The 27,950-nt window shown below is 56.5% G+C and overlaps 3 protein-coding genes across 7 annotated transcripts; all 3 read left to right on the top strand.

Moving 5' to 3' along the window:
• Positions 1-1,612: 1,612 nt before the first annotated feature.
• Positions 1,613-7,878, top strand: DNAAF3 (dynein axonemal assembly factor 3). Its single transcript, XM_047792574.1, is given in 13 exon segments — positions 1,613-1,672; positions 1,815-1,903; positions 2,184-2,317; positions 2,626-2,719; positions 4,503-4,660; positions 4,977-5,159; positions 5,339-5,464; positions 5,548-5,670; positions 5,930-6,062; positions 6,685-6,796; positions 6,965-7,039; positions 7,148-7,493; positions 7,495-7,878. Coding segments are annotated over 12 exon segments (1,632 nt in total). The 5' UTR covers positions 1,613-1,672; positions 1,815-1,818; the 3' UTR covers positions 7,558-7,878.
• Positions 7,879-8,618: 740 nt separating this feature from the next.
• TNNI3 (troponin I3, cardiac type) lies at positions 8,619-12,298 on the top strand. The gene is made up of 8 exons (XM_047792499.1): positions 8,619-8,775; positions 9,066-9,078; positions 9,225-9,311; positions 9,743-9,784; positions 10,066-10,197; positions 10,592-10,681; positions 11,215-11,391; positions 12,161-12,298. Exons 1-8 carry the CDS (start codon positions 8,765-8,767, stop codon positions 12,242-12,244), a joined length of 636 nt encoding a protein of 211 aa, XP_047648455.1. The 5' UTR covers positions 8,619-8,764; the 3' UTR covers positions 12,245-12,298.
• A 1,521-nt stretch (positions 12,299-13,819) lies between these two features.
• On the top strand, positions 13,820-26,859 carry TNNT1 (troponin T1, slow skeletal type). 5 transcript variants are annotated; one of them, XM_047792144.1, is made up of 14 exons: positions 13,820-13,897; positions 15,466-15,508; positions 15,618-15,631; positions 15,874-15,900; positions 16,151-16,183; positions 16,955-16,976; positions 18,939-19,002; positions 19,420-19,536; positions 19,747-19,824; positions 22,713-22,826; positions 23,082-23,191; positions 25,585-25,675; positions 25,903-25,943; positions 26,721-26,859. In XM_047792144.1, the coding sequence occupies exons 2-14, from the start codon at positions 15,477-15,479 to the stop codon at positions 26,764-26,766; spliced, it is 789 nt and encodes a 262-aa protein (XP_047648100.1). In that variant the 5' UTR covers positions 13,820-13,897; positions 15,466-15,476; the 3' UTR covers positions 26,767-26,859. The 5 variants fall into 5 exon arrangements, with proteins under 5 accessions (XP_047648100.1, XP_047648097.1, XP_047648101.1 ...); XM_047792141.1 differs by having other exon boundaries at positions 15,874-15,939; XM_047792145.1 differs by lacking the exon at positions 16,151-16,183.
• Positions 26,860-27,950: the final 1,091 nt, after the last annotated feature.

Here is a 27,950-nt window from a genome sequence, read left to right as displayed (position 1 = left end):
GCTGTGGTGTAGGTTGCAGATGTAGCTCAGATCTGGCGTTGCTGTGGCTGTGGCCTAGGCTGGTGGCTACAGCTCCGATTTGACCCCTAGTCTGGAAACCTCCATATGCCCTGCAGACCTAAAAAGCCAAAAAAAAAAAAAAAAAGAAAAAGAAAAAGTAGTGTTTAGGGGCTGTGATTTGAATGGCAAGAAGGCATGAGACTTGCAAAAATGAGGGGGAAATAATGGAATATTATTCAGTCGTAAAAAGCAATGAAGTACAAGAATTCCCTTTGTGGCTCAGTGCGTTATGAACCCCACTAGTAGCCATGAGGGCATGGATTCGACCCTGGGCCTCACTCAGTAGGTTAAGGACCTGGACCTGCCCAGAGGCTCTGTCTGGTGTTGCTGTGACTGCGGTGGAGGCCAGCAACTACAGCTCCAATTTGAACCCTAGCCTGGGAACTTCCATATGCTGCAGGTGCGGCCCTAAACAAACAAAAATAACATTGCATTAAAATAGCATTTCCTTCCTACAGATACAATAGTTGGAAATAACCTTGAGACCACTAATAATAGTAAAATATAATAAAATAGAAACTGATGAGTTTTGAGTATGATTACCTTTTCTTTACCATATTTATTTATTTATTTATTTTGCCTTTTCTAGGGCCGCACCCGCGGCATATGCAGGTTCCCAGGCTAGGGGTCTAATCAGAGCTACAGCTGCCAAGCCTACGCCACAGCCACAGCCACAGCCCCGCCAGATCTGAACCGAGTCTGTGACCTACACCGCAGCTCATGGCGATGCCGGATCTTAACCCACAGATCGAGGCCAGGGATCGAACCAGCAACTTCATGGTTCCTAGTTGGCCTCGTTAACCACTGCACCAGGACGAGAACTCCCTTATTTATTTGTTTTTTTTTGGCCGCACTTGCCGGCATCTGGAAGTTACCAGGCCAGGTATTGAGCCTATGTCACAACAGTGACCCATGCCACATCAGTGACAACGTTGGATCCTTAACCTGCTGGGCCACTAGGGGACTCCTGATTACATTTATTTTAATGTAATGTGTTTAATTGGAATTTGATTTTTTTTTTTTTTTTTTTTTTTTGCTTTTTAGAGCCGCACTCATGGCATATGGAGGTTCCCATGTTAGGAGTCTAATCGGAGCTACAGCTGCTGGCCTACACCGCAGCTTACGGCAATGCCGGATCCTTAACTCACTGAGCAAGGCCAGGAATCGAACCCGCAACTTCATGGTTCCTTGTCGGATTCATTAACCGCTGAGCCACGACGGGAACTCCAGAGGTCTATAATTTAAGGTGTGGGCCATCTCACTTTAATTTGGGTTTATCAAGATTCTGTTCCGTTCTTCCTCCCCGTTCCAGAAATTTGGACCGCCCCAGGCTCCGCCCCGTGTCTTCCGGCCCCGCCCCTTCGTCCACGCCGTCGTCATGACAACCGCGTCCGCTTGCCCACCACTCCCACAAGCCAGAGTCGTCGTCCCTCAACGCTCGCATTGGTCAAAAGTTCATAGAGGACAGGTCTCGCTCGCTCTCATTGGTCAGTGGATCACAGTGGTGCCAGCCCGCACACTCCCATTGGCTTACTGATTGAAAAGGGCGGAGACTCTGGGCAGCAGTTGCGGAGAGAGCGTCGGACTGCATCTCGGAGTGGGCAGAGAGCAGGTGTGTCCAGTTATTTGGAAGGATAAAGGTGAGGGGGGCCGTCCCATGGAGGAAAGAGGCGAGAAATCAGGGGACGTGAAAGGCGAATGGGTGGGGGCCGCAGACACGATGTTTGGGGATTCCCAGGTTGTCTGTCGTGCAGGGCGATGACCACACCGGCAGGCTCGGGCTCAGGCTTCGGCTCCGTGTCCTGGTGGGGCCTGTCCCCGGCGGTGGACCTGCAGGCTGAGAGTGAGTCCCACGCAGGATCACAAATCCAACACAGCGCTGCCTTCAGAGCTGGCAGACAGCGCGCTAACCTTCTTTGAGGCTCCAAGGGTGGGGGCGCCCCCCAGCGGACAGCCTTGATGCCGCTGCAGACTACCAGTCCCAGAATGCTTAGAGGCACAGCTCCCTTTGAAACCTAGGCCAGGAGTACAAGTTCTCCTGGGAGGTGTAGTCCATCGTGCTGAGCGAGGCTGCCATGGGCGCTCTTCAGGCCACCGACCCCAACCCGCTGTCTTTTTGTCAGGTCCTCCTGTGGACCCAGACGATCCAGAGCACGGGATACCCGAACTAAATGTCCTGCTGGTGGGCTCCGTGGATGGGCGGCATCTGCTTCGGACTTTGGCCCGAGCTGCGCTCTGGCCTCGAAGGAGATTCCACGTGAGCTGGGATTACGGGGTCGTGAAAGGAGGAGGATGAATATGAGAGCCCAGATTCCTGAATCCCTGGAGCTGGGAACCCAGACTCCTGAGTCCTGGGGAAAGAGTGGGCTGGGTCTGGGGACTCCTGGGTCCGAGTGGGAGGAAGAGCCTGAGTAGTGATGGGGAGGAGAGTTCTGAGTGCCCATGCTCGTGTTGAAGAAGGGGGGCTGATGTACAGGTCTCCTGGGTTCTAAGTTTGCTCACTCTTGAGTCTCCTGGGAGCCAAGGACACATCTCAGAATCATCCTTCCCTCTCCATACTTCCAGTTTTATGTTCTGGAAAATAATCTAGAAGCTGTAGCCCGACACATGCTGATCTTCAGTATAGCCTTGGAGGATCCAGAGAAGATGGGGCTGCAAGGTCAGTGGCAAAGACCCAGGCAGTCTGGCCCCCAGCCTCTTCCCCTTCCCTGTAGGAATTTTGGCATTTCAAGGATACTCAGGAGTTCCTGTCGTGGCTCAGTGGTTAATGAATCCAACTAGGAACCATGAAGTTGTGGTTTCCATCCCTGGCCTTGCTCAGTGCATTAAGGATCTGGCATTGCTGTGAGCTGTGGTGTAGGTTGCAGATGCAGCTTGGATCCCGCTTTGCTGTGGCTCTGGCATAGGCGGGTGACTACAGCTCCAATTAGACCCCTCACCTGGGAACCTCCATATGCTGCGGGGGCAGCCCTAGAAAAAGCAAAAAGACAAAAACAAAACAAACAAGAAATCAAGGGTACTCATTTTGAATGAGTATTGATCCCTATTTCATCACTCGCTCACTCGTTTGTTGGCCTTAGAGCCTCAGTCTTTCCCACTTGTGAAGTAGGCCTAAAAATACTTTCTAGAATCATCTAGAGAATTCTAGAAGAAAATCCACATAAAACTTTCAGAACTATGCATGACACAGTGTAAGCATGCAGAACCTTCCACGAAGGGAGAAGCCCAAAAGAGATCAAGGGACTTTCTGAGAGGTAGTGAGGCCTCCAGAAGTAGGGGGGGGGGGTTGGCTGAGCTGAGGGTGAAACCCAGGCAGCCTGCCTGAAGGAGGCAGACTTGGAAAGTGAACTTATAAGGAGAAGGGGGAGAAGGAGGATTTGGGAAATTGATTGTCTCTCAGTAACAACAACTTCAGCTTAGTGCCTAGAGCAAAACCTCTAGGATTCAGACAAGCCGTGTTCAAATTCTGACTCTGCTTGTTCTGTGACCTTGGGCTAGTATCTGGTCTTTTCTTGGCTTCAGTTTCTACATTTATAAAATGGAGGTCATGAAAGATCTTCCCCCATAGAATTCTTATGAGTATACAATGGGGAAAAAAAAAGCACATGTCCTGGCTTATGATATTGACTCAATACATTTTAGTGAGTACTGTTGTTTTCATGATTATGGATGGTAGGTGTCATTAATAGCCCAGAACATTCGGAAGACATTGCACAGATTTCATAATACACCTTATGAAAAGGTCCTTAAGGAGTTCCCGTCGTGGCTCAGTGGTTAACAAATCCGACTAGGAACCATGAGGTGGCAGGTTCGATCCCTGGCCTTGCTCAGTGGGTTAAGGATCCGGTGTTGCCGTGAGTTGTGGTGTAGGTCGCAGATGCGGCTCGCAGCCCGCGTTGCTGTGGCTCTGGCATAGGCCGGTGGCTACAGCTCCGATAAGACCCTTAGCCTGGGAACCTCCATGTGCGGCCCTAGAAATGGCAAAAAGATGAAAAAATAACAAATGAATAAGTAAATTAAAAAGTCCTTAAACAACTGGGACTAATCTAATCTGGATCTGATCTAACTACAGGTATATAGTTCTCTCTCATAAGGTTCTTAACTAAAATGGAAAAAATAAACAGTCTAACACTTAATACACATAAATCTTCATCTCCATCTCCATCTGTATATAACTTTTTCTTTTTTAAGGCAAGGGAAACAAATATGAAAATCAGAATTGAGGTTACCTGGGGGGAGGGAATAGGTGGGAAGAATAGGTCTAAGTTATTTCTTCTTCTTCTGGCCCTTGGGATGAGGTGGGGAGTTTGCCTGGGTCCCTTATGCTCACTACCTGACTATGAAAACCTAAGATCACTGTAAAATGGATGTGCATCATCCACAGGGGTCTCATTTCCAGGCTCCCTCTATTCCTCCCACTAGTTTCTCCCCCCTCCCCGCAGAGAGGAGCGAGACCTTCCTGGAGGTGTGGGGGAACGCGCTGCTGCGCCCCCCGGTGGCCGCCTTCGTGCGCGCCCAGGCCGACCGCCTGGCTCACCTGGTCCCGGAACCCGATTGCCTGCAAGAGCAGCTGCCCTGGCTCAGCCTGGGCGCGCTCAAGGTGCCTCCGCCTGGCCTCCGACTATCACCGCCGGGGATCCGGGTGGCAACGGGAAGAATGGAGATGGACGGTCCAAATGGGTTTGGGCTGATGGAGTAGGCTGAGGGCGCGGGAGTCCGAACCCCGGCTTCCTGACTCCCACTGTGAGACATGGACCAAGGGGCGGCTTCTGCTCTCTGCGCCTCAATTTCTTCATCTGAGAAAAGGGAGAATCGTTCCCACGCTCTGGGAGGGAAGGGAGGGTCCAGCAGGAGAAGCCACTCTTCCTGCAGCCGCCTCTCCCTGGTTCTCCCTCCACGCGTGCCTGGCCGTGCAGTTCCGCGAGCGCGACGCCCTGGAGGCCGTGTTCCGTTTCTGGGCGGGCGGGGAGAAGGGGCCTGAGGCCTTCCCCATGAGCCGCCTGTGGGACTCGAGGCTGCGCCACTACCTGGGCTCCCGGTACGACGCCCGGCGCGGTGTCAGCGACTGGGACCTGCACATGAAGCTGCACGATCGCGGGGTGAGGGCTGGGACCCGGGGGGATCAGGTCCTCAGTCCCGGGTGAGGAGGTGGTTCTGGGGCTTGAGGAAGGGGGCTTGGGATCCTGGGTCTGAGGGAGGAGGGTGCTGGAGGCCCTCAGTGCTGGGAACCGTATCCCAGATTCCCTGAGGCCTCTTTTCTTGCTTCCCCCAACTCCAGGCCCGAGTCATCCATACTCGTGAGTTCCGGCGCTGGAGGGACACAGGCGTCGCCTTTGAACTCAGAGACTCCAGCGCCTATCACGTGCCCAACCGGACCCTGGCGTCCGGTCGTCTCCTGAGCCAAGTGCGTCTCCCGAGCCACTTCCTGCCCTGGCTGCTCCTTCTTTCCGGGGCGCCTATCCATCTCGTTTCTCTCTGCTTTCGCAGCACGGAGAGCTCGTAGCAGCGCGCGGGTACTGGGGGGACATCGCCACGGGGCCCTTCGTGGCCTTTGGCATCGAAACCGACGACGAGACACTCCTGCGGACCAACAACGGGCAGCCGGTCAAGGTGCGCAGCTGAAGGTGCAGGTGCAGGGGTTGGAGTTCACGAGGCCCCGCCCCCTGCCGCCCAGACCCCGCCCCTCATTCTGGTGGTGCGCCCGCAAAATGTAACAGGCCCCGCCTCTCTCTCCTTCCTAAGGCCAGTGTGGATGCCAGCTGCAAGCTTTGGGGTGAGGGAGTGGAGGGGTGGCGTACTCTAAGGCTCTTCCCTGCCACCCTGGCCCTGCGGTCCCAGCCCAGCGTCTGACCCCATCCCTTCTCCAAAGACCGCGGGCGAGATCACGCTGCACAACGTGACGGAGCTGTTTAGAGAAGTGGTCGCTTGGGGGCGGCCGAGAACCACCAAGGGAGACTCGGAGCAGGTGCCGAGCGACGCGGGTGGAAGCCTGCCAGAGTCTGGTAAGCTAGGGACAGTCTTTTCTCTTGCGATGGAAAGCAGGGCTCCGGTGATCATCGCCTGGGACAGAGTGGGACACGAACCCCGTCCCGCGCTTCAGGCTCCAGGTGTTTTAAATTCAAGCGTGGGCTGATACGGTATCAAATGGCTGGAGGAATGATCTCCCCTTCCTCACATTCGGTCTCTTTTTTCTTCTCTCTGAGTTTCTCTCCCTTTCCTAAATCCTGAAACAATTCTTCACAGTCTGAACTACAAGGGTAGAATTTTAATCCCACCTGCAGAAGACGAAGAGGCTGTGAATATTTTAACACGTTTCTGGGTCCTGGCTCACCTTTGGACAGCTGCCACTAAATCTGGTCGCGCCCCCTTCTACCCATCCCCTCACTTGGCCCTCCCCGGATGTCTGTGTGTCCTGCGTGGCCGTGGGCCACCCACTCTCTTTCTTTCTCTTGAATCTCAGTTGCCTGGTCTGTAAAATGGGTCTCTGCCAGCCAGACTAACCTTCTCCCAGAATTTTCCTGGAATCTGCCTAAGAGAAAGGATGAGAAAGGTCTTGACGGCAAGCAGAGTTATCTCCAGGCTTTGTGTGTCTGCCTAATCCTGCCAGTCTTCCCTTCCCAGCAGCCCCTGCCCCTGGATCCTTCACTGTCCACTTCCTGTCCCTCGGCTCCACCCAGACCCTCCACCACAAGAGCTGCTACAAGGAACAGTTCCAGCTTCTCTACGTGGCCTGTGGGTAAGAGAGCCTGGGAGCTTCCCAGACTTCCCTCCCCAACCACACACTCCCTTAGACCCAGGAGTCCAGATCCCCAGACCCTCCTCAATCAGAGTCCAGTTCCACAGCCCCCCTCTTCGCTCAGGAGCTTAAAGCCTGAGCCTCAGCCCTCCCCGCTTCTCTCCGCAGGATGGTCCATTTTCTCTGCCCTGAGCTCGGGGCCTGCGTGGCCCCTGGAGGACACCTGATCGTGGAATTGGCACAGTGAGCCAGCTAACTGGGGAGAGCAGGGAAGGGATCTCCCAGGCTGAGGGTGGAATTGGAGTGGGCGGGCCGTAAGCCAGGTCCCCCATCGCCACATCCTGGTTCCAGGTACCTAGTGGACCTGCGGCAGGAGCAGCTGCAGGGGTTCTCCAGCCGGGTGGGGGAGCTAGCCCGGGCGGCTGGATTCGCCCCACAGCCTGGAGCCAGGCCTTCGGAGACCTTCGCGCGCTTCTTCAAGCCCGGAGACTCTTCTCCCAGCCAGGAGGACCCAGCTGTGGAATCTGGGACCCCACCCCCGGAAGTTCTGGCCCCGCCCCTTGAGGCCCCCAACCCGCCCGCTGAGGACCTGACCCAACCCCTTGAAGGTCAGACCCCGCCCCCTGAGCCCTTCAAGCTGCCTTCAGCGTCTCAGGTTTCACTCCCGGAGGTTTTGGCTCTGCCTGCAGGGAGTCAGGACCGCCAAACCCGACAGTCTGACCAGACCCCCAGAGACCAAGCCCCCCACCTCTAACTTCTGAAGTCAGGTCCTAGAATTTGAACCCACCTCTAAAATACTCTCTGCTCACAACTCAGCCCCAGAGGTGTCGCTAGAATTTCAGATTCCATTCCTGGGATTCTATATTTATTTACTCCTAGAATCTAGACTGTTCTCTGAGTTCTACATTCCACTCTCGAGACCCTGAACAATGCAGCCTGCAGGTCTGGCCCTGGGGTTCAGACCCTCTGCGTGGTCCCCTCGTCCTCCGGCGTCCCATTCCTAACTGTGGGGTGGGGGTGTCCCCTCCTCTGGAGCTGGTCAGGCCCTGCGTGGACCAAGTAAAGAGAGCCAGGGCCTCTTTTCCCTGTGTCCGTGTGTCTTTCCTGCCTTCAATCTGTCTCCAGGAGGTCCCATCATGGCTCAGCGGAAACAAATCTGACGAGCACCCATGAGGATGTAGGTTCCATCCCTGGCCTTGTTCAGTGGGTGAAGGATCCGGCGTTGCCGTGAGCTGTGGTGTAGGTCACAGACGCGGCTGGGATCTGACATTGCTGTGGCTGTGGTGTAGCCCGGTGGCTACACCCCGGATTCCACACCTGGCCTGGGAACCCCCATATGACCCGGATATTGCCTTAAAAAAAAAAAAAAAAATCTGTCTCCAGGGCTAGGAAAGGGGAGGGACAGGAGTGGTCAAGAGAGGAAACCAAGACCAGATTTCTGGGTTTCCTAGTGGCATGTACTGACTGCCGAGAGTCTGGGCACACCATATCTAGAACCTCAAATAAATCAGAAAATACATTGACTGCCTAACAGGTTTAGGGCACTGAAACTGTCCATAACATGGTGAGAAAGACAAAGTACCAGCCCTCAGGGAGATAGCAATTTAATTGGGGAGGGTGGGGGCTGAATTCCTGGATTTGAGAGAGCAGGGGGTTGGGGGCCTGGACTCCTAGGTGGGAGGAAGGAGGGGCTGGATTCCCAGGCCCCGGAGGTGGAAGGGTGATCCAGCTGGAGCCGGGCCCGCCCCACCCCTCACGCGCCCCGTTATCTCGAGTGCTGGGCAGGGGAGGAGGGGGCAGCAATATATTTAGTCTCTGTCCTCGCCCTTCTCCTCTGTGTCCTCTGTGAGGCTTGAGGAGAACAGACAAGACAGAAGTACCAGGGGCCTTCAAGGTCACTCCGGACGCTCCCTCACTGACCCTCCAAGAGCCCCCTGCCCGCTTCTCTGCCTCCTGGCGGGAGACAGCATGGCAGACCGGTGAGTGAAAATGGGTCGCCTGGACTCCTGAGACCGGAGGCAGCGGCGGGTCGGGGAGATATCTCCCTGGTTCCTATGAGGCAGGACTCCCAGCCAGAGCAGGGAGGTAGGGACCGGACCCCTGGGTGTCGGAATGAGGCTACGAGTTTGGGAATCCGACCCCTAGGCACCGAGAAGGCGGAGCTGGTGGGTGGGACTCTGGGTCAGAGAGGTCTCTGGGCTCCCTTAGGACGAGGACTGACAGGACACAGACCACCATTAACCCCCTTCCCTGGTTTCTCTCCCTCCAGGAGCGGGGATGCGGTGAGAGCTGGATTGGGCTGGACCCGCACGGCGGGGGAGGGCTCTGGGGCTAGAGGCTGCGGCCCTGCGGCGGGACCACACAGAGAAGGGCTGTGTGGGTGGGTGGGGGTCCCTCCGGTGACCCAGCTCCGTTTCCCCAACCCCAGGCGGGGGACTCGCGCCCCGCGCCGGCCCCGGTGCGACGCCGGTCCTCAGCCAACTACCGCGCCTACGCCACCGAGCCGCACGCCAAGGTGAGATCGGGGCCAGCGCGGTGGGCAGGGCTTGGGTAGGCTTCACAGAGCCCGGATTCCAGCCTTAGTTTACCTGCGCCTGGGGGAGGAGAGGCGGAGCCAGGGCCTAGACCTGACCTTGGTCTTGGGCGGAGCCCAAGCGGTTGAGGGCCTCAGGGGCGGAGTTTAGTAGGGATCCTGGCTCTTTTCGGGGAGAGCTGCTTATGGGCGGAGTCCCGTTGCCCTTGGGAAAAGCGAATGCTTTAGGGACGGTGGGCGGTGCCTATCCAGAGACAGAAGCTCGGATTGGTGGAAGGAAATGAGGGGCGGGGCCTCCCTTAGATGGAAGGCTGGAGTTGGAGGCGGGCCTAAATCCGGACCTAGCTCGAGGGGGCGGGTCCGCCTCTGGATTCTCCTCCCTCATCCTTTGTTGCTCCCTCTCACCCCGGCAGAAAAAGTCTAAGATCTCCGCCTCGAGAAAACTGCAGCTGAAGGTGTGGACGGGCCTGGAGAAGGCGTCTAGGTGTCTTCTGGGGGCGGAGCTTGAAGGATGGGGTGGGGTTTCGGATGAGCAAGTGGGCGGGGCCTGGAAAGTTTTGCGGAGGGGACGCCCTCCGAGGGCGGGGTGAGGCCTTGGAATGGTGGACCTCAACCTTGAGGGGACTGGTCTCTGGAAGCCCGCCTGGAATTACGGGGCGGGGCCGGGGGGGGGGGTGGCTGTTCCTCGCCGGCTTCATCCGATACCTGGGCTGCGGTTCCTGCCTCCCCTCCCCAGACCCTGATGCTGCAGATTGCGAAGCAGGAGCTGGAGCGGGAGGCAGAGGAGCGGCGCGGAGAGAAGGGGCGTGCTCTGAGCACGCGGTGCCAGCCTCTGGAGTTGGCCGGGCTGAGCTTCGCGGAGCTGCAGGTACCGGCTCTAATCAGGGACTCCGGCCCAACGGAGGGATCAAGGCTCCTAGGGTCCAGTCTTGCATTCTCCAGGGGTAAAGTTACTACACCCCATTTCTGCTCAGGATCCTCTGCTCCAATCTCCCAATCCCTACTCTCAGGAATTCAGAAATACAGTCTTGCCGATGCCTACAATAGCAAAACCTGGGGGCTCGTTCCTCCAGCCGCTCCAGGCCAGATTCTGAAGACACCTGGCTCTGGAGCTTTGCTTTAGTCGCCGTTTCCCACAGTCTGGCTTCAGTCTGCTCCTCCAGGACCAGACACCTAGATCCCCAGCCCCTCCTCCCTCAGACCCTGTAGTCCTGGCCCCCCGCCTTCAGCAGTCCCCCCCACACTCCGTGTTCCTCCACCAGGACTTGTGCCGACAGCTCCATGCCCGCGTGGACAAGGTGGATGAGGAGAGATACGACGTGGAGGCGAAAGTCACCAAGAACATCACGGAGGTGGGAGGCCCTGGGCAGTCGGGTCCCTTCAGAGCAGGTGCTGTGCCTGGGGCTCTGGTCTCAGCCTGGCCACTTGCACCTGATTATGGGCACAGACACCAGGAGATGCCGGGCAGCTCTGTGAGCCTGGTAGGGAGGAGCCAGAGGCAGAGTACAATCCTGTCAGGGAATGCTGTTCCAGGTAGAGAGAACAGCACATGCAAAAACCCAGAGGTGGGAAAGCAGAAAGTATGTTTGAAAATGTGTGGCTGGAGCCTCGCGTGTTGGTAAATTAATTCAAGTGTGGTCCAGGGAGCTGTGATGCATGTAGCTGGGCTGGGCTGTGTCCGCGGTTTTCAGAGATGAGGCTGGGGTAGATTGGGGAGGGCTTCAGGTCCCAGGGTGGGGACCATGGGTTTCGTCCCAAAGGTGGTAGGAGCTTGAACAAGGGAGAGTCTGGATGAAGCCTGGATGGGGATAGGAGGGAAGAGTCAGGTGGAAGAGTGAGGCGGGGGGGGGGGGTGAGTGGAGACTCCCTTTATGGCTGCCTCTAGATCGCTGATCTGAACCAGAAGATCTTTGACCTTCGGGGCAAGTTTAAGCGGCCCACCCTGCGGAGGGTGCGGATCTCTGCCGATGCCATGATGCAGGCGCTGCTGGGGGCCAGGGCTAAGGAGACCTTAGACCTGCGGGCCCACCTCAAGCAGGTGAAGAAGGAGGACACGGAGAAGGTGAGTGTGACTAGGTCCAGGAAAAAAGGGTGCTTTGGCGAGAGGGTGTGGGGGGCTGCCATCCTATGGCCTAGACTCAGGGCAGGTGGCACTTGGGGTGGTGGGGAGCAATACCTGGTAAGGGTCCTCGGCAGGAAGTACAGGAGGGGCACAGGAAATGCCAGAGGAAGACAGAAGGTTGAAGGTGAATACCGGAAGTGGAGTAGGGAGGGAGGAAGTGGCAAGGAGGCAGAGGTGCAGGAAGAAGATAGAAGTGCAGGAGGGAGGCAGGAAGTGCAGGAGGGGGTCAGGAAGTGCAGGGGGGGACAGGAAGTGCAGGAGGGGGACATGAAGTGGGGCAAATTGGGAGGGGTTGTCTGAAGGAACAAGAAGTGTTCCAGGTGTTCCCGTCATGGCTCAGTGGTTAACGAATCCGACTAGGAACCATGAGGTGGCAGGTTCGATCCCTGGCCTTGCTCAGTGGGTTAGGGATCCGGCGTTGCCATGAGCTGTGGTGTAGGTCGCAGACGCGGCTCGGATCCCACGTTGCTGTGGCTCTGGCATAGGCTGGCACTACAGCTCCAATTTGACCCCTAGCCTGGGAAGCTCCATATGCTGCGAGAGCGGCCCTAGAAAAGACAAAAAAAAAGAAGTGTTCCAGAAGCAGATTCTGCAATGGGCATCCAGAGGAGAGTGGCCCAGCGGGCAAAAGGGCACAGAGGGCACATGGAGGATATTTGAGAGCCTGTAGACCAGGAAGGTAGCCTAACCTCTGACCCCATCCCCCCAGGAGAACCGGGAGGTGGGAGACTGGCGCAAGAACATCGACGCGCTCAGTGGGATGGAAGGTCGCAAGAAGAAGTTTGAGGGCTGAGCTGGCCTGACGGGCAGCCTGGCCCCAACCCTGAGGAATAAAGCTTCTCTCTGAGCTGGGAGTGGCTGTGTGTCTGCTACCCTGGGGGTTGGGGTCTTGCTGTGAGAGACATGGGACCCCTGAGCTCAAGGCTCCCCCAAAGCCACACCGCACCCCAGAGGCAAAGCTGGGTCTCCAATAGGGGGCGTTCTCCGATCCTCTGCCCCCTGTGGGGGGTGCACAGAGGTGCCGAGACCGAGGCCCAAAGACGGACACATGGAGGCACAGACAGATTGAGTCAGAGACACAGGGAGAGACAGACAGACAGACAGCCAAGGGAGAAGGACAGGAGACGGATGCAGAAAAAGAAGTGCAGAGAGAGAGGAAACCAGACACAGGCTACACAGTGAGAAATAGAGAGGACCTCGCCCGCCCGGGAAGAGACAGGAATGAGGGTGCACAGGAGGTCCTGTCATGGCTCAGGAGTTAATGAACCCGACTAGCATCCATGAGGACATGGGTTCGATCCCTGTCCTCATTCAGTGGGTTAAGGATCCGGCGTTGCCGGGGGTGTGGTGCAGGTCGCAGACATGATTTGGATCCTGCATTGCTGTGGCTGTAGTGTAAGCCTGCAGCCTGTAGCACCAATTGGACCCCTAGCCTGGGAACCTCCATATGCCACAGGTACAGTCCTTTTAGACAAAAAAAGATGGAAAGAAATGAGGCCCCACAGAGGGAGAGCTGCAGCACAAAGAGAGGTCCCCCCACCCCCACAAAGAGCTGGAAAGATAGAGACAGAGAGCTAAAGACAGTCAGATACCCAGTCACTGACGGGCAGAGGGAGACCAGGAGACACCGTAGACAGGGACAGAGGCCAAAGAGAGCCCCCAAGCCCCCCACCCCGAAATGCAGAGTCAGAAACACAGACAGCGACACGGAGGTACAGGGAGTGAGGAATCCCCCAGAGTTCAAGGTCATGGCTTGGCCGGGAAAGGGGAGGGGATACCAGAAAGAGCCGTGTCAGATGGAGGGGGGGGGGAATCTGAGGTCCTGCGGGGCTGACACTCCCCCCCCCACCACCTCCCAACACCTGTCTCTCGGCTTTAGCGCCTGTTGTCATCGGGGTGGAATCCTGGTGGCAGACAAAGGGATGGGGGTGGGGAGGGGGGACAGAGAGACAGACAGAGACAGAGAAAGAAATGGAGAGTCACAGAGCCCGAGAAATAGGGTGTGGGGGGAGGAGGCCCAGAGGGATGAAGAGCAGGGGACCAGAGCCACGGGGCAAAGTGCCCCTTTTCCCCTTTCATCACTAAGCATTCTTCAGGACCTACTGCCTGCTGAGCCCGGGCAACTTCAGAGCAGAGCGTGCCCCGTGCCCTGGGCGGTGGCGAGCCCGAGGGGGCCCTGACCCAGCCCCCGGGGGTTCTGGGCAGGGAGGCTGGGGTGGGGAGAGGCCTTGGAGCAGCTGGGAGATGCCTGGATCCCGAACGCGGAGCCAGGGTGGGGGCAGGGCAGCCTCGGAGCTGCGCTGAGAGTTTGAGGAAAGGAATTCTCTCCCCCTCCCTCTGCCCCCGGGGCGGGGCTGAGCCTCTGGCTATAAACCCGGGGTGCCCAGCTAGACTTGCCCAACTGGACTCTGCCCCAAAGCGTACACCTCTGCCGACCCAACCTCAGGTAACAGCCCTGTGGTCTCTAGGGGGGGTCCTTGGGGGAGGGGCAGAGTGGTGGGAGACACGAGAGGTGGGGAAAAGTGTGGAGGCCCAGGAGCCCTGAAAGCGAAGGTCTGGGAATTTGAGGGGGCCAGGCTTCAGAGGACCTGGGGATGGAGGGGCATGTATTGGGATGGAGGGGCTAGGGAATGGGGCTGGGGGGTGCCAGGATTTGGGAGCTCCAGAATCTACATCTTCAGACCTCTGCGCTCTGAGGGTATGTCAGAAATTGGGAATCTTCATAAATCAACTCTATTCCAATAAAATTAAATAATAATTCAAGAAGGAGTAAGAAAAGAAATTGGGAACCTCTGTGCTCGGCTGGCAGACAGTCTGGGTGTCAGGACCAGGGCACGGGCAGTGCCTCAGAATCTGGAGGTTTAGGAATTGAGGTCTCAGGATCTGAAATCTTATGATTGGAGGTATTAGAATTTGTGGAGTCATATTTTGGGGTATCAGGAATCGGGCCCCTGAGTCTGGGCATCCAGATTTTGGGGTCTCATAAGCTTAAGGTTCCCCAATTTAAGGATTCAAGACTGAGGGGGTCAAGGTTTTAGGGTGGCCAGGCCCATAATCGGGAGTATCAACAGTTGGGGTGTCAGAATCCGGAGATATGAGGACTTAGCCATCTTCAGAATTCCTAAATTGGGATCTGTGGGTATTAAGATTTGGGGACCTCAGATTTGGGGGGTCTTAGTATTTAGGGGTCAGGATGAGGTCTGGGGACAGAAGCTGCTCTCATGTGTCCTGTCCCCTCCACAGCTGTGGGTGAAGGTGACTGATAACCAAAGGGGAGGGGACAAGGGTGGCAGAGGGGAGTGGGTATGATGAATTCTCCCAGAACCCCTCCTCCTAGAATACTTTTTAGATGTCCTCTGTGTCACCCTCCATGACATCCCCCCAAAATAGCCCTTGGGGGTGGGGCAGCTATTGTCTTCAGGCCACTGTGTCTTCCCCAAATACCTTCCCCTAATCCCTCCTCAGATCAGGTTCCAAAGGACTTGTCATAAGACAAAAGAGGGCAGCTGTGGTGAGGGGGTGGGGCCTGCGGCCTTGGGGTTGGCAGGGCCATACCTTCCCAAGCCCTGTCTTCATCCGCGGTTTAGGAATCTTTGGGAGTTGAGGGCCCCCAGCTCCTCCTCCCCCAGACCCAGGGATCCTGCCCCAGCCCCTTCTCCCCCAGACCCAGGGGTCCTGCCCCAGCCCCTTCTCCCTCAGACCCAGGATCCAGCCCCCCAGCTCTTCCTCCCTCAGACCCGGGGGTCCAGCCCCAGCCCCCCGCCCTCAGACCCAGGATCCAGCCAACAGCCCCTCCTCCCTTGGACCCAGGGGTCCAGGTCCCAGCCCCTCCTCCCTCAGACCCAGGAGTCCTGCCCCAGCCCCTCCTCCTCCAGACCCAGGGGTCCAGCCCCCCCCCCCCCCGTCAGACCCAGGATCCAGCCCCCAGCCCCTCGTCCCTCAGACCCGGGCGTCAGGACCCCAGGTCGGGGATCCCGAGTCCCTCGTTTAGACCCCCGTTCTCTGCCTCTCTAGGTCACGCCAGGATGTCTGACGCCGAAGAGCAGGAATATGAGGAGTGAGTGATGCTGGCGGGAGGGCTGGGGGCTTGGAGCGGGGGAGACCCCCTCCGCCTCCGAGGCGCCTAACTCTCCCCCTCCCTCTTTTCTCCCCGCCCGGGTCCTCAGGGAGCAGCCTGAAGGTGAGTGCACCTCGGCCCACCCCGCCCGACCGGCCCGACGCCCATCCTCCTGGGAGGGAAAAGCCCATCGTGCCCGGCGGCCGCTGAGGCTGACGGGTACCCCCCCCGCCCCGCCCAGCTGAGGCTCGAGCCCTAATCTGGGTCTCTGCCCCCTCACCCACTGGGTCCCCTCTCTGAAGCCCCTTCCACCCCGGGTCCCCCTGGGCCCCTAACCCCTCTTCTCTCTCCCCGACCCCTTCCAGAAGAGGAGGCTGCTGAGGAGGAGGAAGGTGAGGCCCCGGACTCCGCAGGTCTGGAGCTGGACGCAGGTCTGGGGGGGTGGGGGACAGGCGGGGGGGTGGGGGGCCCGCTGGTCCAGGGGTGCAGCCGGGCGGGGCGCGGGGCTCTCGGGGTTCTCGGCTTCAGTTCCTTTAACAGCCTCTCCCCTCTCTCCCCTCTCTCCCCCTCCTGCATCCGGGCCTGGCCGCTCCCCTCTCCTGGCTCCCCAAACCCTCGCTTCTCCTCCTGCCCCCTCCCCAGCCCCCGAGGAGCCAGAGCCGGTGGCAGAGCGAGGTAACCGCGGCTGCTTCGCTTCCTGAGACCAATTGCGGGGGGTCCTCTGGGCCCTGACCTCCACGAGGACTCCCTCCCCGCCCCCATAACCCGCCCCGGACCCGGTCCTTTAAGCCCCGGAGAGCCCGCGCGCCCTCTGGTGGCCACGAAGGGAAATAGCCTCGCAGCGGCTTTAACCCGTTCCCTTCCTTCTTAAAGGGACCGACACCCAAGCCTTCTTCCCCAGACTGGAGGAATACTTATAGAAGGGTTGGATGTTTGCGGAGAGGCACCCCTCCTCCCCTGTCATCTTCGCCTGTTATTTTTCTCCCCCATATACATTCAAAGGTTGGGGCCTGGGTTGCAGAAGGGGGTAGCACAGTGGGGGTCTGGATTCCTGTGTCCCCAAGGGGGAGGTGGCTGGGGACACAACTCCAGGGTCCCCGAGTGAACAGAGGGCTTGGGGAGGAGGGCAGGAGCTCTGGGTCTGCAGAAGGAGGGTGGGGGGTTTGGAAGCCTGGTTTCCCAGCGAAGCGGGGGGAGGGGGGAATCCCCACACCGGTTCTGAATGTATATCTGATGCGTGTGACCCCTCCCTCCCTTTACGGCCACCCCGATTTCCCTTCTCCTCTTTTACCCCCGCCATACCCCTCCCCCAGGGCTGCAGGACAAGGGAACTGGGCCTGGGGACCAAGTCTTGGGGGGGCGAGGAGGGCCCACCTTTGGGTGTGTCGCGTCCTCCCACGCCCACAAACTCGTGCTAATTGTGTCTTTGTATCCCCCCCCCAACAGAAGAAGAGCGCCCCAAGCCAAGGTGAGATCCTAGGGCTGGGGGTGGGGTCTCTTAGATCTAGCCCCTGCCTTCAGAGACAGGGTGCAAAAAAAGACCGGAGGAGGACTTCCCGTCGTGGCGCAGTGGTTAACGAATCTGACTAGGAACCATGAGGTGGCAGGTTCCATCCCTGGCCTTGCTCCGTGGGTTAAGGATCCGGCATTGCCGTGAGCTGTGGTGTAGGTTGCAGACGCGGCTCGGATCCTGCGTTGCTGTGGCTGTGGTGTAGGCCGGTGGCTACAGCTCCGATTGGACCCCTAGCCTGGGAACCTCCATAGGCCGCAGGAGTGGCCCTAGAAAAGGCAAAAGACAAAAAAGAAAAAAAAAAAGACAGAGGAGAGGGGGAGGGACACCTACGAAAGGACAGTGATTCTGTCCTTCAGCAAACATTTCTGGTGAACTTCCCATGGTATTTGATGAGTCAGAGTGTGGCTGCCCTGCTGGTGAAGCAGACCCAGATACAAAGATGGTAGCACAGAAGAGGCCCTAGCTATGCCCGGTGGCAGTCATGGAGGGCTTCCTGGGGGAGGTGCTGCCCTGAGTCCTGGGAGTTTGCTAACTGAAGGAGGTGGGAGAGATTGTAGACGAGGAAGCAATGCGGAAGGTGCAAGGTCCAGCAGCCAGATCTCGGCCAGTCTTTGAGGATCCAAGCTCTGCAGACAGGTGGAGGCCAGGCTGTGAGAGCTCCTTGGGAGACGGAGAGGAGACCTGGAGGTGGGGACCTTGGGGCCAGAGATTGGTGTTGCAATCTGAGCATGAGATGCAGTGGACAGTGGAGTTTCACCATGGCTTGAGGGATGAGGAGGCAGAGGGTCAGATGGGAGTGAGGACACAGCTGGGCTGCAGCATCAGGAAAGCTCGTTGGAGGCAGGAAGGCCTCAGGTGCGGAGAATGTCAGGTGGAGGCCATTGCAAGCTGAGCACACAGCATGTGCAAAGGCCCCGGGAGCATGAAGCCATGTGGCATGGCCAGAGAACTGTAGAATGTGGTGAGTTTTCAGGGAAGAAGGCCAAAGCCTGGGCAGGGGGCAGGGGGTGGAAAGGGGGCCACAGACGGAGAGATTTCCAGGTTGGGGAGCTCAGCTGGGGCATGGAGCCATCCATTACCTGGAGTCTGGAGATTGGGAGAGAGTCTGGGCTGGAGACCAGGGTTGGTGAATCCTCAGTAATAGAGGAGAATCCAAGTCACAGGTGAATGATATTAATCACTAGCATTTCCTACAAATGAATCAGAGGGTAAAACTCTCACCAGGGGACAAGGAGACGGAGATGAGGGCAGGCAGAGCCTTAGGAAGCCTATCAGAAGAAAGTGTGGTCTTAGAAACCAAAGAAAGAGAAAATTTCAAGAAGTGGGAGTTCGGGGCTGGGCTTCGAGAAGGCAAAGGCGTATCCCCAGAGATGCCCCATACAAATGCAACAGCAAGCTCCAAATGAACCTTTTTTTTTTTTTTTTTAGTAGCCACATTTTAAAAAGTAAAAGCAGGAGTTCCCGTCGTGGCTCAGTGGTTAACGAATCCGACTAGGCACCATGAGGTTGTGATTCGATCCCTGGCCTCGCTCAGTGGTCCGGCGTTGCCGTGAGCTGTGGTGTAGGTCGCATACGCCGCTCAAATCCCATATTGCATAGGCCCGCAGCTACAGCTCGGATTCGACCCCTGGCCTGGGAACTTCCATATGCAGCCATAGAAAAAAAAAAAAAAGTAAAACGAAATAGGTAAAATTCTTCCCAATGCATATTTTATTCACCCTTGTTATACCTAAAATCTCATCATTTCAACACTAATCCATAAAAACATTGCTAGTGAAATATTTTACATGATTTTGGTCAAGCGCCTCTGATCTGGACCAGCCACGTTCCAGGTGCTCAGGCATCACACATGTGTGGCTGGTGCAGCCCATCAGATAGGTCAAAATACTCGGTGTTTCTCCCCTTCTGTCCACTCAGCCGTCCCGTGGTGCCTCCACTGATCCCCCCGAAGATCCCAGAGGGGGAACGCGTGGACTTCGATGTAAGTAACAGACACTCCATCCCACGCGGGGCTTCTGGCCTTTAGGGTTCCCGTTAGGAAGAGCTCCCCCTCCCTATCTTCCCCTTCCCCTTCCCTCCCCCTTCCTCTCTCCCTCCCCTTTCTCCTCCTCCCCACCCCCCTCCTCCTTCTCTCTCTCTTTTTTGGCGTCTTTATCCTTCTCTTTGTTTTTTCCCTGCTCCCTTTTTTTCTTCTCCCGGGAGCCCCCCAGCGTCCGAGCACAATGCTTTGCTGCCCCCCGCTGGACACAAGGTGCATGGCAGCCGTCTGTCGGAGACAGTCAAGCCCACGCGTTCTTGCCGCCCTGAAGGGCTCCGCCTGCCCAGCCGTCTCAGAAGTGCCAAGGGCGCCTTCTCCCGCACCGCCTGGGAATGACCGGCCTCTCACTCTGTCCTGTAGGACATCCACCGCAAGCGCATGGAAAAAGATCTGCTGGAGCTGCAGACGCTCATTGACGTGCATTTTGAGCAGCGCAAGAAAGAAGAAGAGGAGCTCGTGGCGCTGAAAGAGCGTATTGTGAGTTGGGGGAGGCGGGGTCCCCCAGATTCTTCCCCTTCCTTCCATCCTTTGGGTCTTGGGAGATACAGAGAACCGTTCCCATCCAGTACAGACCCGAGGCTGAAACTTTGGGGGATGTACCCAAGTCGGTATCCATCTCCACTCTTGACCTAACCTGGGAAGGGGTAAGGGGGTCCCTGCACCCCTTCATTCTTCTCCCTCCCCCAGGAGCGGCGCCGGGCAGAGAGAGCTGAGCAACAGCGCTTCAGAACCGAGAAGGAGCGGGAGCGTCAGGCTAAGCTGGCGGTGGGTGCTTCCCCTCCTCCCAGGGGCCCAAATGTTAATTTCCCAGCTGGGAATACACTCAGATTTTCCCTTCAGGATATTCTCCATGATCCCAAGAAAGCCCTCTTGCTGTTACTCAAGGATCTTTCTATTGGAAGGGCCCCAACCCCAACTGAATTTAGCAGAAGGAGAACTTTATCTGGTCATAGAACTAAATGGTTCAGGGTATGTCTTGCTTCAGGCATGGCTGGATCAAGGGACTCAACTAATATCACAAAAACCCAGCTATTCTCTTCTCATTCCTTGGCCAATATTTCTGTGGACACTGGGGTGACCAACGTATCCTGGTTTGCCCTGCACTCTCCTGGTCTGAGTCTGAAAATCCTGCCTCCCATCAGCCCTGGGAGAACCAGATGGTTGGTCACCCTACTGGACAACCCTGTTCCCAGGCAGGGGTAGTAAATGGCCACCAGCTGCTCTGGCTTAAACTCCCCTTTCCTCTGTCTTTTGCAAAATCCTGGCGTATGTTCAGATTTTTCACCTGTCCATTGTGGAGTGAATCACTGGCTAACTGGGGGCGAGTGGCTGCAATGCTCCTCTTGGAAGATGCCAGCCTACACCACAGCAACAGCAATGTGGGATCCAAGCCACATCTGCGACCTACACCACAGCTCACAGCAACGCTGGATCCTTAACCCATGGAGCAAGGCCAGGGATGGAACCTGCAACCTCATGGTTCCTAGTCGGATTCGTTAACCACTGAGCCGCTACAGGAACTCTGTTTTTGCTTTTTTTTTTTTTTAGGGCTGCACCAGCGGCATATGGAAGTTCCCAGGGTAGGGGTTGAATCAAAGCTGCAGCTGCTACAGCTCATGGCAATGCCAGATCCCTACCCCACTGAGAGAGGTCAGGGATCAAACCCGAATCCTCGTGGATACTAGTCGGGTTTGTTATGGCTGAGCCATAAGGGGAGCTCCATTTACACGTTATTTAGATTCCACACATAGGTGATGTCATATAGTATTTGTCGAACCACTGCTATTTATTTATTTATCTTTTTATCTTTTTTTTAGGACCACACCTGCAGCATGTGGAGGTTCCCAGGATAGGGGTCGAATGAGAGCTGTAGCCACTGGACTACACAACAGCCACAGCGATGCCAGATCTGAGCCGTATCTGTGACCTACACCCCAGCTCATGGCAACGCTGGATCCTTAACCCACGGAGCGAGGCCAGGGATTGAACCCACAACCTCATGGTTCCTAGTTGGATTCATTGCTGCTGCACCATGACGGGAACTCCTCAAACCGCTTTCAAAGATTAGGGGTCCCCAAAGATGTCCACATCTAATTCCCAGAGACTAGAAATAGGAGACCTCCATGGTATAAAAGAGCCTTTGCAGACATTAAGTTGAAGATCTTGAGATGGGAAGAGGATCCTGGATTTTCTGGGTGAGCCCCGTGTCTTCACAAAGGTCCTTATAAGAGAGAGGAGCTTTGATGATGGAGGAAGGGGCCTCGAGCCCAGGCATGAGGGCAGCACCCAGAAACTGGAAAAGGAAATGCGTGAATATCCCCTAGAACTTCTAGAAAGAACCAGCCCTGTTCACACCTTGACTTCAGCTCACAAGACCCATTTCAGACTTCTGGTCTGCATGCAGAGCTATAAGATAATAAATACACTTGTTAGAGTTCCCGTTGTGGCTCGGCCGTAAGGAGCCTGGCTGGTATCCCTGGGGATGTGGGTTCGATCCCTGGCCTTGCTCAGTGGGTCGGGGATCCAGCCTTGCCCTCAGCTGTGGCATAGCTCGTAGACAAGGCTCAGATCCCACGTCGCAGTGGCTATGTTGTAGGCTGTAGCTCCAGTTCAAGCCCTAGCCCGGGAACTTCCATAAGCCATGGGCCTGGCACTAAAGAAGTGGGGGAGAAAAGATGGGCATTGTCTTAAGCCACTGTGTTTGCGAATTTCCGCAGTGAGAGGAGACTAATTCAGTGGGAAAGGTTGGGCAAGTGAAAAATCCACATGTCCACTTCACCTGCCCTTCCAGCGGTGGGGGGCCTTGTCTGGACAAGCTGCTATTTCTGGAACATGCAGTCAGACTTCCTAAAGTGGTAATGGCTTAGTCAAGTTATTCTAGAATCGCTTCCTCAGGCTCAAGCCCAAGAGCCTCTTTTTCTTTTCTTTTGCTTTTTTTTTCTTTTCTTTTTGCTTTTTAGGGCTATACCCATGGCATATGGAGGTTACCAGGCTAGGGGTCCAATCGGAGCTGTAGCTGCCAGCCTACACCACAGCAATAGCAATGTGGGATCCAAGCTGCATCTGTGACCTACACCACAGCTCACAGCAACGCCGGATCCTTAACCCACTGAGCAAGGCCAGGGCTTGAACCTGCAGCCTCATGGCTATCTGTCGGATTAGTCTCCCCTGCGCCACGACCAGAACTCCAAGGCCAAGGGCCTCTTTACTGCCCCAAGCCCCCCCCCCCATTCCCATGACATTTGCCCTCCTTGACCCTCCAAGGACAGTCATTCTCCTCCTCTTCATGAGACTAAGAGAGAGTAAGTCCCAGAGAAGGTATGTGTCTGCACTGAGGTCACACAGCAAAGGTCGCCATTGGTCATTTCAGGTGGGAACATGCAGAAAAAAGCAAGCAGGTTCCCCCCCCACCCCAGCTTACTTTCTTGCTGCAGGGGGTGGGGTATAAAAAGGCCAAAAGAGGGGGAAGGATTGCAGTGCTCACACAGCCTGGCCTGGAAGGGCCGGGAGGTTGGGGCGGGGGGGCATGTCTGCATTCTTAACCTTGTCTTTCCTGCTTGGGTCTCACTGATCCTTGCTTCAAGAACCCAGGTCCCCTTCCCTCGCAGTCCAGGGCTGGGGGAGGCCTGGGATTAAGCCCTTCCTTCCCACAGGAGGAGAAGATGAGGAAGGAAGAGGAAGAGGCTAAGAAGCGGGCCGAGGATGACGCCAAAAAGAAGAAGGTTCTGTCCAACATGGGGGCCCATTTTGGGGGTTACCTGGTCAAGGTGAGTTCACGCTGCTGGGGCCTGAGGGCTGGGTTCCTAGGGAGGAGGGGCTGGGGGCCAGAGTCCTGGGTCTGAGGGAGGAGAAGCTGGGGGGGGGGTCTAGATTCCTGGGGTCCTGGGGGGGATGGTGGTAGGTGGTGTAGGCCCCTGGGTCCTGGGGGAGGAGGTGGCAGGTGGTGTAGGCCCCTGGGTTCTGGTAGGGAACCATCCAGAGGATCCATCCTCCAGCTCAACATGTCCCCTCCCAACCCTCAGGCAGAACAGAAGCGGGGCAAGCGCCAGACGGGGCGTGAGATGAAACAGCGCATTCTGTCTGAGCGTAAAAAGCCTCTGAATATCGACCACATGGGAGAGGACCAGCTCCGGTAGGCGGGAGGGGCCTGGGGGTGAGACGGGCAGATAAGGGGACCCCTGGCCTAGATCCGAGTGGGAGGAAGCCCTGGTGCGGTGTGACTTGGGGCAAGTGTCTCTCTCTCTCTCTGGGCCGCTGTAACATCCCCTATGGAACGTTTCCCTGAGGTAGGACTGACTTTTTTTAGTTGCTGAGACCTGTAGAGTCTGGGAGATAATGTGATGGGAAGCCAGGGCTCACAGAAGGAGATTAGGAAATGATATTGTCTTAATAATGCCCCAGGAACTCCAAATGGGCCCAGTTTTTTTTTTTTTTTCCTTTTTCTTTTTGGCTGCACCCAGGCCAGGGATCGAATCTGAGCCAGTACCCCACGCCATGGCAGTGACGCCACATCCTTAACCCCTAGGCCACCGTGGAAATTTCCCTGAGCCCCATCGTCTACTCGAATTAAAGCCAGATGGGCTGGCAACAGTTTTGCAGCCCCGTCTCTTCCGGGCGGGCTCTGCCTCACCCTTCACAGCTCATGCATCACACAGCCTGCATCTCAGGATAAGCCACTGGAGGGAAGGCTGGGGACGGTCTTGGGCTTTGTGGCTCCAAATCTGAAACCGCTTGCCCAGGGCTCAGTGCCGGCTCCACCGCTTACAGCTGTGTCTTCTTAGGCACGTTGTTCAACTCCTCTCAGGTTTTCTCCTCATTGATAAAATGAAGGCATGATAAAATCTACCTGGCAGAGCTGCCAAAGGTCAGTGAGATGACGATAACACCAGTAGCTCCCTCCGGAGGGCTCACAGAAGAGAGAGATATTGTTGTTACCATTATCTTGAAATTGAGCAACCCGGGAGTTCCCTTCATGGCTCAGAGGTGAAGAACCCGACTAGGATCCATGAGGATGCTGATTGGATCCCTGGCCTCATTCAGCGGGTCAAGGACTGGTGTTGCCGTGAGCTGTGGTGTAGGTCACAGACGTGGCCCGGATCTGGCGTGGCTGTGGCTGTGGTGTAGGCCAGTGGCTACATCTCTGATTAGACCCCTAGCCTGGGAACCTCCATATGCCGCAGGTGCAGCCCTAAAAGAAAATAAAAAGAAGAAGAGCAACCCAAGGCACAGAGAGGTTATGTAAACTTTCTAGAGTTGCACAGCTTACAAGTGAAAGAATGGGGATTTGAACCCTGGGCAGTCTGTGTTCTTTGTCACTGTTCTATAAAGGGGTGTGATGGTCAATACATAACAAAAGGCTCTCCAGGAGCTAAAAGTCCATATTCTTAGCATTCGCTCCTTTCCGTGGTGTAATCTCCCACGTGGCTGATTTCAAACGACTGGTGTAAGGGCTCTGCACTCGCAGTCAGGGAAGGATGTGCAGAATTGGCTCTTGGAAGGTTCCTGCCTGCCACCAGCTACGCACTCTCCTTCCAACCACGTCATCACAGGGGCCGGGCATTAAGTAATGTTCCCTTTTCCTTTTTCCTCCTCTTCCCTTCCCCCACCACACATCCACTCGTAATTTGGATCCACTATTTTTTTTTTGTCTTTTTGCCTTTTCTAGGGCTGCTCCCACGGCATATGGAGGTTCCCAGGCTAGGGGTCGAATCAGAGCTGCAGCTACTGGCCTACACCACAGCCACAGCAACTTGGGATCCCAGCTGCATCTGAAACATATACCACAGCTCACAGCAATGCTGGATCCTTAACCCACTGAGAAAGGCTGGGGATCAAACCTGCGTTCTCATGGATCCTAGTTGGATTCATTAACTGCTGAGCCATAAGGGGAACTCCAGTTTCCTATTTTTCTGTTTCACCACTATGTCCAACCTCAATATCACCTCATATTCCAAAGTGGCTGCTGGTGCTCCAGCCATCACAGCCAAGCAGCAGAAAGAAATTGCAAGGGAAGAACCACACAGGCTTACCTGGAATCTCTACCCATTGACCCATTTTGATCTCATTGGCCACCCTACCTGCAAGGGAGTTACTGGGAAGAGTAGCTTTTTAAACTGAGTCTGCTGCAAAAAATTCTGAATTTAAGGAAGAAAGAAGGGATATTGGGTGGGCAACCAGCCACCTGTTTCACAGTTTTATTTCTACGTTTCTCTGGAGAGGGAAACAGGATCCCAGGGGGAGTCGCTTGGTTGTAGTCACAAACCAGGGAATTCCAGAGCCGGTGTTTGAACCAAGGCTTTCTGACTCCAGGGCTTGGGCCGTTAACCAAGGAAAGGAAGGAGGTGGGCAGAGACCTAAAAACCCTGTACTGCAAAATGTCACAATATTTGAGTACTGTGTCTTCAAATATTGACAAACTGGCACCGGCACACACGGCCTCTGTGTGGCTTTGGAGGGATCTTTCAGCCTTTCTGGGCCCGGCGCATGGCCTGGCTCCCTTCCATGACAGCCCTTCTGCCTTGCCAGGGAGAAGGCCCAGGAACTGTCGGATTGGATCCACCAGCTGGAGTCGGAGAAGTTTGACCTGATGGCGAAGCTGAAGCAGCAGAAATACGAGGTGAGATGCACCTCTGAGCGGGCGCAGGCCGTGTGGGAGACAGAGGGGGGCGGGGCGGGGTTGCGAGGGGTGGGCGGGGTTGCGAGGGGTGGGCGGGGTTGCGAGGGGTGGGCGGGGTTGCGAGGGGTGGGCGGGGTTGCGAGGGGTGGGCGGGGTTGCGAGGGGTGGGCGGGAGCGGGCCGGCACGTCCCTCCGGCTCTGCGAGCATCTCCCTCCCGTCTCCCCAGATCAACGTGCTGTACAACCGCATCAGCCACGCCCAGAAGTTGTAAGTGTGAACACGCGCCGAGCCCCCCCCCCCCGCCTCTCGGGGCCTCTCTTTCCTTCCTTCCCGCTGCCCCTCACTCCGCACCCCCCTTCTCGGGGTCTCTGTCTTGGCCCCTCTTTCTCTGGGACGCCCTCGTTATTTGTCCGTCTCTCTTCTGGGGTCTCCATCCCTGTTCCTCCGTCCTTCTAAATCACTGGCTCTGGGACAGGGGCTGATCCTGTCCCGCCCCAGGGGACACCGGGGGAGGGGGGAGCTCCAGGGAGTTGGTGGGTGGAGCCCTGGGCTGCCGCTCAACGTCCTACTCTACCCAGGACGCCCCCGCCTCAGAGAAGGGTCTGGCCCCCAAATGTCACTAGCGCCGAGGCGGAGCAGCCCGTCTCGTTCTCTGTCCCTTGCTCTGTCTCCCGCTTTCCTTCCCGCCCACCTTCCTTCCGTTCCGCCTTCTGTGCTTCTCTCTTTGCTTCATTTCCAACTTTCTGCCTCGTTCACCCCAACCTTCTCGGCCTCCCTGCACGCGGTCCTTCCTTTCCCTTCCTTGGCCCAGCCTGGTGCCCCCAAACATGTATCAGCACCCACGGGGACATCCTGAACTCACCCACCGATAGCAGCTCCCGCCCCATCTGTTCACCGCTCCGCCCCAGGCAGGGACCCCAACCACAAGGCACTTGCGGGGAGGGGCAGGCGGGCGTTTGCGGGGGGGGGGAACTTCTCGAATCGAGGGCAGGGGCCCCGACTCCGAGGAGGTCCTCCTGCCTGATACCCCTCCTTCTCCTCCAGCCGGAAGGGGGCCGGGAAGGGCCGTGTTGGAGGCCGCTGGAAGTGAGCAGGTGGGCGCTCGCCCACCCTGAGCACCGAGGAGCCGCCGTTGCAGTGTGTGTCCCACCTGGGGCTTGAAATAAATGCTCCACTCCTGGCACCTGCTGAGTTCCTTGCCTGTTCTTAATGCGCGGGCCTCCCAGTCAAGGGCGGGGCCGCCGCTCGCAAGCGATGCTTCCCCGCAGTGGGAACACACACAGGGGCTGGGGACCTAACGTGGTGTCGCCTCTGTGGAAGGCTGTCTGGGAGTTCCTCAAAAAGTTAAACATAGAGAGACCGCAGAACCCAGCCACCCAGGAGAACTGAGATTATGTCCTCCCGAAACCTAACCTTGGCAGCAGCATCAGTGGCCAGAGCCAAGAAGTGGAAAGAACCCACAAGTCCGTCCATCGATGAAGGGCTACAAAGCACGATCGCTCGGCCCGGAAAAGGCGTGAGACGCTGACACAGGCTGCACCGCAGCTCAGTCTCCAAATCGTGCTGAATGACGGCAGCTGGACACACAAGGCCACGCACCAGGTGATTCCCACGATGGGAAATGTCGAGATGGCAAATCCGTAGAGACAGGAAGGAGTGTGGGGGGATGGGAGGTGATAGCTAGAAGGAATTGTGTTTCTTTTGGGGGTGGTGAAATGTTCTGGAATCAGCGAGTAGTAATGCCTGCACAACTTTGTGAACGGGCTGAAAATCCCCACTGAATTACCCACTTCGAAACGGCAGGTTTTTCACTATGGGAACGCAAAACCCAGCCAGACTAAAACATGTCCAGTTCGTCCATGGGAGGGGCCGCTCAGTGACAAATTAATGTCAAATTTTAGTGTGCAGAGTCACAAGTAGGTCAGCCATGGGATGTCTTTCATAGTATGAGTCTCTTAAGTGTAAAATTTCTTTTTTTTTCCCCTGGGGCGCGGGGCGATGGGCAGCAGCAGAGGGGGGATTCCTGGTCATGGCTCAGCGGTTAACGAACACACCCAGCATCCATGAGTGCACGGGTTTGATCCCTGGCCTCTCTCAGTGGGTTAAGGATCTGGTGTTGCCATGAGCTGTGATGTAGGTCGCAGGTGTGGCTCAGATCTGAATTGCTGTGGCTGTGGTGTAGTGTAGGCCAGTGGCTACAGCTCCGACTCTTCCCCTAGCCTGGGAACCTCCATGTGCTGTGGGTGCAGCCCTTAAAAAAAAAAAAAAAAAGAT

This window comes from Phacochoerus africanus, chromosome 8, assembly GCF_016906955.1.
Source record: "Phacochoerus africanus isolate WHEZ1 chromosome 8, ROS_Pafr_v1, whole genome shotgun sequence".
Classification (NCBI taxonomy): Eukaryota; Metazoa; Chordata; class Mammalia; order Artiodactyla; family Suidae; genus Phacochoerus; species Phacochoerus africanus.
This window is presented reverse-complemented; position numbering and strand designations above follow the sequence as displayed.

Excerpts from the sequence above, each read along its gene's own strand:
- TNNI3 (XM_047792499.1), top strand. Across the intron at positions 10,682-11,214 it reads TCACCAAGAACATCACGGAG|ATCGCTGATCTGAACCAGAA; the intron begins GTGGGAGGCCCT and ends GGCTGCCTCTAG. Across the intron at positions 11,392-12,160 it reads AGAAGGAGGACACGGAGAAG|GAGAACCGGGAGGTGGGAGA; the intron begins GTGAGTGTGACT and ends CCATCCCCCCAG.
- TNNT1 (XM_047792141.1), top strand. The coding sequence starts at position 15,477 with ATGTCTGACGCCGAAGAGCAGGAATATGAGGA. Across the intron at positions 19,003-19,419 it reads GGGAACGCGTGGACTTCGAT|GACATCCACCGCAAGCGCAT; the intron begins GTAAGTAACAGA and ends TCTGTCCTGTAG. Across the intron at positions 22,827-23,081 it reads TTGGGGGTTACCTGGTCAAG|GCAGAACAGAAGCGGGGCAA; the intron begins GTGAGTTCACGC and ends CCCAACCCTCAG.